The sequence below is a fragment of the Salvelinus sp. IW2-2015 genome, linkage group LG13, assembly GCF_002910315.2.
Source record: "Salvelinus sp. IW2-2015 linkage group LG13, ASM291031v2, whole genome shotgun sequence".
NCBI classification, from domain to species: domain Eukaryota; kingdom Metazoa; phylum Chordata; class Actinopteri; order Salmoniformes; family Salmonidae; genus Salvelinus; species Salvelinus sp. IW2-2015.
Genome location: NC_036853.1, coordinates 22,491,832 through 22,504,737, shown reverse-complemented (window position 1 = coordinate 22,504,737; position 12,906 = coordinate 22,491,832). Strand labels below are relative to the sequence as shown.

The 12,906-nt window shown below is 44.5% G+C and overlaps 1 protein-coding gene across 3 annotated transcripts in view; it reads left to right on the top strand.

Annotated features, from left to right (window-relative positions):
• lnx1 (ligand of numb-protein X 1) overlaps positions 1-12,906 on the top strand; it is a 72,489-nt gene that overhangs the window by 33,332 nt on the left and 26,251 nt on the right. For all 3 annotated transcript variants that reach the window (XM_023999300.2, XM_023999301.2, XM_023999302.2), the window contains 2 exons: positions 7,871-8,118; positions 10,830-10,985. In XM_023999300.2, the coding sequence (XP_023855068.1) occupies positions 7,871-8,118; positions 10,830-10,985 (404 nt within the window). The remainder of the gene's footprint in view (positions 1-7,870; positions 8,119-10,829; positions 10,986-12,906) is intronic.

Below are 12,906 nucleotides of genomic sequence, written 5' to 3'. Positions count from 1 at the left end.
CCCGCTCTCAGACCATGTGACCATGTGAGAAATGAGACCATAGAGAGGAGAGGCGCATAGAGCATTATGGGATACCAGCAGAAAGAGCACACAGGACCCATGGGATGCACTTAACAGAGGGTTATATAGGAGTGTTGTTGTATACCCAGGATAATAATGTACACGCACACACACACACACGGAAACACAGTATTGCACATACTGACAAAATGCCAGATATGTGAAATGTTTTGCATGCTAGGCTACTCTGGCACTGTGTTAGTAGCATTGGAGGGAAAAGAAGGCCAACCACAAACAAAATCTACATAAATTGAAGTTAATAGGAGATTACAATCTATTATTCATATATACTGGACTAGCACATACATACTGCATAACTCCAGTACGTATAACTATACACCCACACACACAGGCCTCTAATGTCACAGTGAATAGAACAGATCTATAATTCACCTACAAGTCATCTGGAGCCTTAGGCTGTCCATGACTTTTAACATTGAAGGTTCTTACGCTCACGTTCAAACACGCATGCGAAGTGCTCACACATACACACACGTATAACAACCTCCACAACCTCCACATACCTCCACAACCTCCACATACCTCCACATACCTCCACAACCTCCACATACCTCCACAACCTCCACATACCTCCCCTTATAGCTAATTGTGTTTTTTTCCCAACACATCAATTAACACAGACATAGGTGCTGGAAAGAATGATACATGCACAATTCCCACTGCAGTCATTCTTAGCTGCCATGGTTTTTGCCTTATATGCTGACACTGACTGAAGCACTGACGATTGCTGGAATTTGCATGAAATACAACGTTTGGTGTGCACATTGCACTATTGAGATAGGCTTCTTCAGCAAAGCCTTTTTATGTAGTGGAGCTGCCGTGATTGTAGCGATCTCAGAGCCAGCTACGCTCCCAAACCCAGGAGGAGAGAATACATCTGACAGAGAGATAGAGAGAGAGTTACAGAGGTGGAGGGAGAGAGAGTAGGATAGAGCATAAAGGATGGAGGGAGAGAGTACAAAATTGAGAACAGGATGGAGGAATAGGAGACAAGGGAGAGAGGAGTACAGAGGACAGAGAGAAAGACTCTCGGGTTGGTTGAAACGCGACACTCATGCAATGACTGCTGCATCAACGTCCTTCCTGGCTGATCATGTCAGGTCATGGCTTTGGCTGAGGATGGGACTCTGATATTGATTGGAGAAAAGGCCTGATTCAGAGCTCAGGAAGTTGGAGGAAGATGAACTCATTGACTCAGGGCTGGGAGGGTTTTCTTTTAGATCATAAATACAGGTGATCCAATCCTGCCAAACCAGACTTACAGTAGCCGGATTTTGTGCGTGGGGGGTGTCTGTGATATGGGCCCCGGACGTGTTCGTCTCGGGAACTGAAGTGCTTTGTTGTTGAGTCACACCCTATAGCTGAGAAAAAGCAACACGATCCAACCAACACACCAGCACGCCTACTAATTCAAGTTATTTCAGTTCGTCATTCATTCTCTCCCCCCTTCCCACCCACCCRCCCTCCCTACGTATATGGTCTTCTCAAAATAAAGCAAGGTTTCATAATAGATAAATTGATCTAATTAAGGAGCTAGTGAACACAGATGTTCTCCTCTTTTCTCCAGGCCTTTGTCAATATGGATTTAATTAATTAACAATTTCCCTCCCCATGTCATGCCTCAGCGGACTGCGAGCCCGTGAGTGAGTTTGTGTATGTGTGTGTGCGTACATCAGTGGAGGCTGCTGAGGGGAGGACGGCTCATAATAATGGCTGGAACGGAGCCCTTGGAATGGCATCAAACCCATGTAAACCATGTGTTTGATGTATTTGAAACCATTCCACTAATTTCACTCCAGCCATTACCATGAGCCGTCCTCCCCAATTAAGGTGCCACCAACCTCCTGTGGCGTATGTGTGCATGTGGAGAGGAGAGGCTGAGGCAAAGAAAGGAAGAGCTGCGTTTCATTTCATCAAACAGTTTAAACCCATTGGGCAAAACTTGGTTCAATCTACATTGTTTCCATACCATTTCAAAACGAATGTGGAAAACTGATTGGATTTGAAAAAGTCAGCAATTTAAGGGAATTTTGTATTTTTTCACCCAACTTTTAACCTAAATCCATTGACATGGTGAAATGTTTTGTTGATTTCACTTTGAATTCACGTTAGTTGACAACTTATCCAAAATTAAATCAAAACTAGACATTGAAATGACGTCTGTACCCAGTGGGTTGTGAGTGTTCCTCTGTGACGTATCTTAGCCAAAAGCTCTGTCTGACAGGCAGACAGTTTGCTGTCAAGAGTTTTGCTTTTGGAGCAGACATCAAGAGGAGCTCAGAGGGATACGTTTTTATTAGACAGAGAGCGAGAAGGAGAAGGTTTTTCTACTCTTCTCTTTGTAAGATTAGTGAGATTTAGAGTTTCTTAATCCAGAGGCTTTTTCGCCAAAGCAAGGAGCTTCAGTTTGACCTTGTAACAAAGCACAGATAGAGATAAGGAAGATGATACTCCTCGGTTTAGACGATAGGGTGATTAAAAACGCTCAGGAATGATGGGATATCATACTTCCCAGAATGCTTTACTGTCATTTGTATTCCCAATATAGGCCTACTGTTGGGAGGTATTGTCTGTCCCAAACGACGCTCTCTTTCACATACAAATGTCCCGTCTTTCACAGTGCCAAAGAAAAGCTTCTTCCTCCAGGCCTGAAGCAGAACAGTATTTTCCTTTTCTCTCAGCCTGTTATGTCAGAAGTTATATTTCCCAATACGTCTTAAGAACTGAGCTGTCATGGAGTGAGCTGGGAAAGGATTGCAGTACTCCAACAGTCCGGATTAACACAGCTGGCTTCTCTACCGCCAGTAGGGGGGAAGGGCCTGGCCGGGGACTGGGTTGGTTCATGACTCTCGGTAGCCATCACACACCACAGAGAGGATGCTATACACCAGGGGTGGGCAATTCCAGTCCTCGAGGGCCTGATTGGTGTCACAGTTTTTCCTCAGCCCCAGCTAACACACCTGACTCCATCACCTAATCATGATCTCCAGTTTAGAATGAAATTAGATTAATCAGCTGTGTTTGCTAGGGATGGAGAAAAAGTGTGACACCAATCAGGCCCTCGAGGACTGGAGTTGCCCACCCCTGTTATACACCAACTTCAGCTTCCATCAGGGTTCAGGTCACAACACTGGACCATCCCTGACAGACACTCTGGGTAGTCAAGGCCATTCACATGCATGCACACATATACACACACACTATACACACACATACACAAACATATACACAAACACATACACAAACATCCACACACACAAATACACAGGAGCCCTGTGTCCGCACCAGACTGACTGATCTAGCTCATATTTTGATAATGGTCTGTGGTTACTTGTGCTATCTGTGTATTCTGTGCTGATAAAATTATTGTCTGCTGCAGTCAGTCGAGAGAGGGAGAGCGTAGCGTATTTGGGTTAGGGAGGATAATCCACTCACCCCTAAAGAGGATTGGAGAATCTCACAGGCTTTGATGAGTTGTGAGCTGGTGTTTATTTCACATCACAAGAAGAAGACTGTTTTTGTCACAGCCAGCCAGGGCGCATCCTCCCCTCTCTCCTCTGCTACCCCTCCCATGGAATGCTGGGTAATTATTATTGTGCCAGAGAAGGTGTTTCTTAGCTATCTCTATCCAGATCACAGGGTTAATGGAGATTATGTGATTACTGAAGCGTCTCTCTGTGTCTGTCTGTGACTGTGGAGAACTAGGCATGGTGTACTGCTGCTGAGGCAGGCAGCTAGCTCTAATGAGCCAGCACTAAGCTGAGCCATGATCCCCCGCAACACAAATCACACACTGACACACAGGGGAGGGAAGAGAGGGGGCAGAAAAACACCATTTACACAACAGTACAGGAGGAGGTTTTGTTTGTGTATTAGATAGGAGGGCAGACAAAGAAAAATAGTAATTCGTTCGGAAGAAAATTATCCAACATTTGTTTGTCTTCGCTCATTGGTTCCTCTCTCCAGGGTCCCCAGCTTCAGGACCACCCTGTCCCTCTGCGACTTGGGGACTGTTGTCTGGGTTCCCTGCTCTGGCCTCAGACTGGAGAGATTGTGGCCTTAATGCCTCCAGACAGCCTTTAATGTCCTAAGCAGCAGTGGAGATATGCCTAAGTGGCTAAAGCAACCCTGTGCCTCTGATCCCCAGAAGGAAGGGGATTTGAATTAAGGGTATCAAAGCCCTTAACAAGGCACACACGAGACAATGACTAGGGTGTTGTCTCTGAGAGAAAAAACATAGTGTACCGTGAGCTTCCGCTCGCATAGATAATGCATTCTTCAAACCACCTGGGATGCACTGGTCACACACCTTGTGTGAACGTATTACTTGGATCATATTTGGATGTACAGACTGATGGTACAGACTCTACAGCTTCTTTCATACCCTTCATGATTTCTTGCTCAAAGCGGGCGGAGGTTTGTGTGCAAAGTATACGGTTATTGTACATGAGAGTAGTTTCTGAATGTGGCAATGTTAAGTGTCTCTGTCCCTCTCTCTCCATCTCTTCTATAACAAGCATCCATGTTGTTGTCATTCCGCAAGGGACTTGTTTTCAGCGTATTACGTCTCCAGTCAATAACCGGTACAGAGTGTGTGTGTTTACCCTGTGTTCCCATTTAACTAGCAAGTAAATAAATAATTAAACCAATTTGTGTAGTACTGAATCATAAGTAAGGCTAGGGTTTTTGCAGATGCAAGGAGGTTACGACTGTTCAGAATGATATAAGTTTTTATTTTAACCTTTATTTAGTCAGTTAAGAACAAATTCTTATTTACAATGACGGTCTACCGGGGAACAGTGGGTTAACTGCTTTGTTCAGCGGCAAAATGACAGATTTTTATTTTGTCAGCTCAGGGATTCAATCCAGCAACCTTTTGGTTACTGGCCCAACACTCTAACCACTAGGCTACCTGCCGCCGTTGATAGTGTATGTATGTGATAGGTAAAGACCTTTTAGAGCTTAATTCGGGAAACGGTAACTCTTTAAAGAACCACTCTCGTTGTGCCCCAGATGCTAATGAGTTAATTGTTACATGATTAATTTAATCGGGTAACAATGAAACATAGTTAGTAAATGTAATAAATAACAGTTCAGATGAATGTTATAGTCAAGTCACGACACTACCTACCTACCTACCTACCTACAGGTTTTCAAAAATGTGCTCTTTTAGTATTTCTCCAGTAAGTTTCCTGAAGGAGAAAGCCTCCACTTCTGTCAAAAATAATAAAACAAAAACACTATAGTAAATACTAAAGTAGTCAGCCAAAAAACTTCTGTGAATACTATAGTATTTATACTATAGTATTTTGTCATGTGGGTTGTTAATCACTCTCTGAACACCTCCGTTAACTTAGGTTTTCATTTTTCCACTGCCGTGGGAATGTTTTCTCAGGATTTAATTCCATACTGTCAGCTTCTCCAAAGGTATTGTACTGCAGGCTTGCCATCTGTAGGTGTATTCCAGTGTCTGCGGTGTGTGTGTGAGCGTGCGTACATACGCATGTGTGCTTGTGCACGTTGTAAAGTTCCTAATGTCCTGAAGTAATTAATTTAGCCCCACTTGAAGCACGTAACGTGCTGGTGTAACAGCAGTCTTTTATGACTGATGTACATGCAGCTTTAATTACACAAATTGATGTCGAGTGACACGTGGAAGGATGATGCCCCTCTCCACTGAAGCAGGGCTCAGCATTGTGGACTGAAATATTCTTCTTCTATCCAACCACTTCCAACCATCCTTGCTTAAGTGGTATATTGCTGACTCAACACTCTTGATAGGATTCAATATGTTAGCTCTGAATTAGGGTCAGTTTCCGGTAGATAGAAAGAGACCGCCACGCACATACAGTACATGCACAAACACACGTGCAAGCATGCACGTGCACACACACACCTCCCTCCATCGGACAGGCTTGTGGAACACAGGTGGAAGTTAGTAATAGCAAGCGTCCCAGCATAGCCAAGCTCTGACTGGGCCACAAATCATGATCAATGGGCCTCTGCTTGGCTCCACTGTCTGAAACGTCACTATGCCAAACTGAACCGACTGCTCCCCAAATTCTGCCTGTTAGTCTAGTGTTAGAGCTGACTGGTGGAGCCAGTCAAGCCCTATGGCTGGAAGTGAGATATAGAGGCCAGTTCAGGATGAAATGTCTCTGTCTGTGATGTATGGACACAGGGCATGACCTGCTCAGACAGACCTCGATTGAGACAAAACACTGCTTCAGACTGGTTTGCTGTGTATGTCTGAGTGTGTTAGTAGAAGCTCTAACTGGGTCTGGTATGATCCAGCCCATAAAAAGACAGTTAATGAATGTTTGTTCTTATAGCTCTACAGAGAGGCAGAGACAGGACAATGTTGTTTCAGCTTCCGTTATTGGCACTTCAACCAAAAGCCTTTGTTATGGGAAAGAGAGGAAAACCCAGAGACAGCTATTTGCAAACACACTCTCCGACATGCTCCGTTTGTGAGGATTTCAATTGTAGGGTTGTGCGTGTGTATGTGCACGTTGGTGTTTGTGCCTTTCGAGTGGTCTGTTTGTGTTGCAGAGCGAGTGTAGGGACGTGAAAGACGTCAACAATACTGGGAATTTGAGAATGCGATTAGTTTCATGAGGGAGAATTTGACATTGAGACCTCTGTGGTGTTTTATATTCCTCATGTCTCCTGTGTTACCTGCTCTCTATAACCACTGGAACGTTTATTTGTTCACATTTGTATTCAATCATCTGTCAGCCGATCTTATCCACAGTGACTCAAAGAGCAGCACAATACATAAACTGGGTGGTTCGAGCCTTGAATGCTGATTCGCTGAAAGCTATATCAGACCATATACCACGGGTATGACAAAACATATATTTTTACTCTTCTAATTACGTTGGTAACCAGTTTATAATAGCAATAAAGCACCTCTGGGGATTGTGGTATATGGCCAATATACCACGGCGAAGGGCTGTATCCAGGCACTCCTCGTTGCATCCTGGCTAAGAATAGCCCTTAGCCGTGGTATATTGGCCATATACCACACCCCCTCGGTTCTTATTGCTTAATTATACACTGACTGATCAAATAAGACAGAAAGGGTGATCGATTCAGTTTTTATTTCAGAAGAACAACCATAAAAAAATACAAATACAAATACAATGATCAGTTGTCTACGTAAGAAAATATACTATTATACACTAGCAGGTTGTGTATTGGGTGTGTGATGTTGCTTGAGGAGGAATCACTTGTCAAGATGATGACATCAGTCATGAGGTCAAATAGATGTCCCCTCTGGGCAGCTTGGATCAGGAAGTAGAGGTGAGGAGATGGATGCATCCAGGGGGTGATGGGTCAGAGGTCACATCATATTAACCACTGCTCCTGAGATGGTGGTGACCTTTAACCTTAATCTCTCTGGTTTAATCCCTGTCCATATCCTCTCTATCTGGACTGGACTATGCTGTCACTACTGAGCCACTGTCGATTCAAGAGGATTCAGGACTGTTGACTGATAGTCTATTCTGTTCCGTGATTCAGTGGCTGTCGTGTGTTCACTGCATCATATATTCATGACACATCCTGTAATTGGTGATGAGTCACTGAGAGCGTAATAATAGTTCCATCCATCACAGGGTACATTATACAACGTCTCTGTTGCAGTATCCCATTTTAACCTCTTTTTAGGTTTTCTTGGTGGGTTGCAGTTGTTGTTGTTGTTGTTGTTGATGCGTGACCTCTCCCAGCTGGGTCTATAGTGTGTGTCTCTGACAGGCTGTCCTTGTCTCCCTGTGTGTATTTGAAGGTGTAAAGGGGCGTCTCACTATGGCCTGTCTGCCGACAGAAAGCGGCGTTCCCAGGAGGGGGACTGCACTGACAGCACGTCAGAACTCACTGTGGCCACCCTGCCCGGCGATGGCCCCACCTCCTCCGCGGTCGCCCTCCTATCAGACGAGCCCGGCCTCGTCAACCCTGCCTTCGACCCCAGCATGGAGGACAACAGCCAATCAGGAAGCACCACAAGCCTGGCAGCCCGCAGCAGTTCCAAGAAGAGTGAGTGTGTGTGTGTACAGTTATGGGTAGTGCTGCACCTAGTAACCTTTCTCTGATCTATAAAGCACTGTGTGTATGTGTGTGTGTGGGTGTGTGTGTGTGTGTGTGTGTGTGTGTGTGTGTGTGTGTGTGTGTGTGTGGTTGTGTGTGTGTGTGTGTGTGTGTTGTGTGTGTGTGTGTGTGTGTGTGTGTGTGTGTGTGTGTGTGTGTGTGTGTGTGTGTGTGTGTGTGTGTGTGTTGTGTGTGTGTGGGTGTGTGTGCACATCGCACTGTTTGTCACTGTGACTGATTGAAAATCAATAGAAAGCAGGGAGCCAGTGGAGGCTTTCTAGTCACAGTTTCATAGTCCCTCACTTACATAGATACCACCAGTAAACACTATTCAAACATGTATTTTACCCCCTCATACCCACACACCAGATGTACACTACCGTTCAAAAGTTTGGGGTCACTTAGAAATGTCCTTGTTTTTAAAAGAAAAGCACATTTGTTGCCCATTATTTTTATGGAATATCTACATAGGCGTACAGAGGCCCTTTATCAGCAACCATCACTCCTGTGTTCCAATGGCACGTTGTGTTAGCTAATCCAAGTTTATACATTTAAAAGGATAATTGATCATTAGAAAACCCTTTTGCAATTATGTTAGCACAGCTGAAAACTGTTGTCTTGATTAAAGAAGCAATAAAACTGGCCTTCTTTAGACTAGTTGAGTATCTGGAGCATCAACATTTGTGTGTTCGATTACAGACTCAAAATGGCCAGAAACAATGAACTTTCTTCTGAAACTTGTCAGTCTATTCTTGCTTCTGAGAAATGAAGGCTATTCCATGTGAGAAATTGCCAAGAAACTGAAGATCTCGTACAACCCTGTGCACTAGTCCCTTCACAGAACAGCGCAAACTGGCTCGAACCAGAATAGAAAGAGGAGTGGGAAGCCCCGGTGCACAACTGAGCAAGAGGACAAGTACATTAGAGTGTCTAGTTTAAGTGTCTAGTTTAAGTCCTCAACTGGCAGCTTCATTAAATAGTACCCGCAAAACACCAGTCTCAACGTCAACAGTGAAGAGGCGACTCCGGGATGCTGGCATTCTAGGCAGAGTTGCAAAGAAAAAGCCATATCTCAGACTGGCCAATAAAATTAAAAGATTAAGATGGGCAAAAGAACACAGATACTGGGACAGAGGAACTCTGCCTAGAAGGCCAGCCTCACGGAGTCGCCTCTTAATTTTTGACATTGAGACTGGTGTTTGCGGGTACTATTTAATGAAGCTGGCCATTTTGAGCCTGTAATCGAACCCACAAATGCTGTTGCTCCAGATACTCAACTAGTCTAAAGAAGGCCAGTTTTATTGTTTCTTTAATCAGAACTACAGTTTTCAGCTGTGCTAACATAATTGCAAAAGGGTTTTCTAATGATCACTTAGCCTTTTAAAATGATAAACCTAGATTAGCTAACACAACGTGCCATTGGAACACAGGAGTGATGGTTGCTGATAATGGGCCTCTGTACAACTATGTAGATATTCCATTTAAAAAATCTGCCATATCCATCTGCCATATACAACATTAACAATGTCTACACTGTATTTCGGATCAATTTGATGTTATTTTAATGGCCAATTTTTTTTGCTTTTCTTTCAAAAACAAGGACATTTCTAAGTGACCCCAAACTTTTGAGCTGTAGTGTACATCCCATAACCCATGCACACTTAAATACAGTATATGTACTACTTAATGATCTTTGATGGAAATCCTGTTCTTCAATTAGCTTTTATAGCATCGATTTTTCACTGATCTATAAAATCTCTGTCCTGGGCTGGAGGGGTAGAGGAAGAGAGCGAGAGAGGCAGGGAGGGAAAATGTAAAGAGAGGGAGTGAGAGTGGGAGGAATGAGGGTTAAATATAGCCCAGGTCCATTAATGCTGAATGACGTGTTAGCCCCTCACCCTCCACTCATCCCACCTGTGAACCCTGGAGCCACTCACGCGTGTCACACTCACTCATATCCCCCCTCTCAACGTGAGCGCACCGCTCTTGGGGGGGCATCAAATGACGTTGCACCAGCACTTTGGCCAGGGCTGCGGAGTACCCACCACCATGCAGAGCCACTGCTGCTGAACAAGCTGTCAGCTCCAGAAGCGCCGGGTGCGTTTAAAGAATAATGTGGCTGTCAGGAGGCCTCGCATCTCCCCAGGCCCGCAGAGGGAGGGAGGGGCGCTGCAGAGGCCCAGGGCAGCCAGGCTGGGGCTCACACTCCACTGCAGCCTGCTTTGCTCTGGTAGGACCAGAGCAGAGCTCAGAGTTCTGGCACACTCCCTGCCAGAATCTCAACTATAGAAGATTATAGTAGGGTCTCACTGGTGTATTTAAACTGCACCTAGTTTTGGCTGAAAGATGACATAAACATGACTGCTGCAGTTTACAAAGCCCATCACCCCTGCAGAGTTTCTAGGCCCCCTCCCTCGTGTGTGAATTTCTATTCTTTCTTGTAATAATGAGTGTTTTGGGGAATTGCTGAAGGGTATTGATTGGAATCCCTAAAACAAATGTGTTCAAGCTGTTGTTAGGGCTTTTGTAGAGCCAGAGAGAACGAGAGATCTCCGGCATCTGATTGGCTGTGGAGAAGTGGTCTCAGAGACTTGTCCAGACATGTTCAGTCAGAACAGAGCTGATCTATAAAGTGTGCCCCTGTCTCTCTCTCCCCTCAGTCCGAAACTATGACCGCACCTCGGTCAGGAGCCGCTCCTTCAGGCGGTTGAACCGTGCTTTCAGTGTCCTGCGGAGGACCAAGAGTGGCACTTCCGTGTCCAATGAGACCGCAGAGGAACAAGATAATGCCAGGAACGCCAGTGTGCCCCAGGAAGGTATGTGTGTGTTCGTTTGAGTGAGTGGTTGTGTGTTTTCTTTTGTGCACTATATGAAATGTGTGTATGCTGTGTGTCTATGTCTATATTGTTTTGTCAGTGGCGGTTGTGTTTAAATCAGTATGATGTCGGTGATCTCTATGCTGTGTCTGCAGTTTCTGTGATTCTCTGTAGAGGGTACGAGATGTGTGTGTGTTTTTGTGTGTGTTTTTGTGTGTTTGTTTGTGTGTGTGTGTGTGTGTGTGTGTGTGTGTGTGTGTGTGTGTGTGTGTGTGTGTGTGTGTGTACGTCAGTACTTGTGTGCATGTGTGTGCGTGTGTCCGTGTGTAGGTGCATGCCTGCGCTTGGATGGATTTTTGTGTCTGTGTTTACTTGATGTGTTTGTGTGCGCCAGTGTGTATGTGTTTGCGAGAGTGTGTGCCTGTGTTTGTTCGTGTGTGTATATGCGTGCATGTTTGAGCAGTTCCTTTGGCTCTGTGCTGAGGGTGACACGGCTGGGTAACTGCTGCAGCATATGTTCCTTTAATAATTCAGCTGCACATTGTGTAAGAGTCCTCTGGTCCCCAGAACAGAGCAGAAGATAGTGATCAGATGGGAGAGTGGGAGCCTGGGGCTCTGTGGGCCAGGCTGGAGGAGAGAGAGTAGGAGCTTCAGGGGACAGGGACAGAGAGCTGCTGGACATAGTCTGGACTATACAGAGTATACAAAACATTAAGAACATGTGCTCTTTCCATGACATAGACTGACCAGGTGATTCCAGGTGAAAGCTATGATCCCTTATTGATGTCACTTGTTAAATCCACTTCAATCAGTGTCGATGAATGGGAGGAGACAGCTGAGTAATGGATTTTGTGTGTGCCATTCACAGGGTGAATAGGCAAGACAAAAGATTTAAGTGCCTTTGAACGGGGTATGGAGGTAGGTTTGTGTCAAGAACTGCAACGCTGTTGGGTTTTTCACGCTCAACAGTTTCCCGTGTGTATCAAGAATGGTCCCCCCCCCCAGCCAACCTGGAAATCCAGCCAACTTGACACAACTGTGGGAAGCATTGGAGTCAACATGGGCTGTGGAATGCTTTCAAAACCTTGTAGAGACCATGCCCTACATTATATAGTATGAGCCATGACTAAAATTCAATATATACATATAAAGTGGGAAAAACAGTATGTAAACATTATTCAAGCGACCAGTGTTCAATGAATTCTTCTGAGATGCTCTTCAATTTTATTTTTTATTTTAACACTCCATTACATAGGGCAGTAATCTCTAAAGTGCGGGGAAGGGTATCAGGTGGAGGCCGGCTAGTGATGACTCTTTAACAGTCTGATGGCCTGAAGATAGAAGCTGTTTATCAGTCTGTTGGTCCAAGCTTTGTTGTTTATTTGGATCGCCATTAGCTTTTGCAGAAGCAGCAGCTTCTCTTCCTGGGGTCCACAAAAAACACAAAACACCGATACACTGATAGACAGGGACAGTCACACAAATGTAAAATACAATGATATACAAACCAAAACTAAAACATTGTGTGTGTGTGTTAGTGTGTCAGTGTGTGTATGTGTTTGTGTGTTTGTCCCCTCACAGTCCCCTCTGTTCCATTTCCTTTGATGCAGCTGTACTGTCTCCTCCTTCTACAGTTGAAGTCGGAAGTTTACATACACATTAGCCAAATACATTTAAACTCAGTTCGTCACAATTCCTGACATTTAATCAGAGTAAAAATTCCCTGTCTTAGGTCAGTTAGGATCACCACTTTATTTTAAGAATGTGAAATGTCAGAATAATAGTAGAGAGAATTATTTATTTCAGCTTTTATTTCTTTCATCACATTCCCAGTGGGTCAGAAGTTTACATACACTCAATTAGTATTTGGTAGCATTGCCTTTAAATTGTTTAACTTGGGTCAAATATTTCAAGTAGCCTT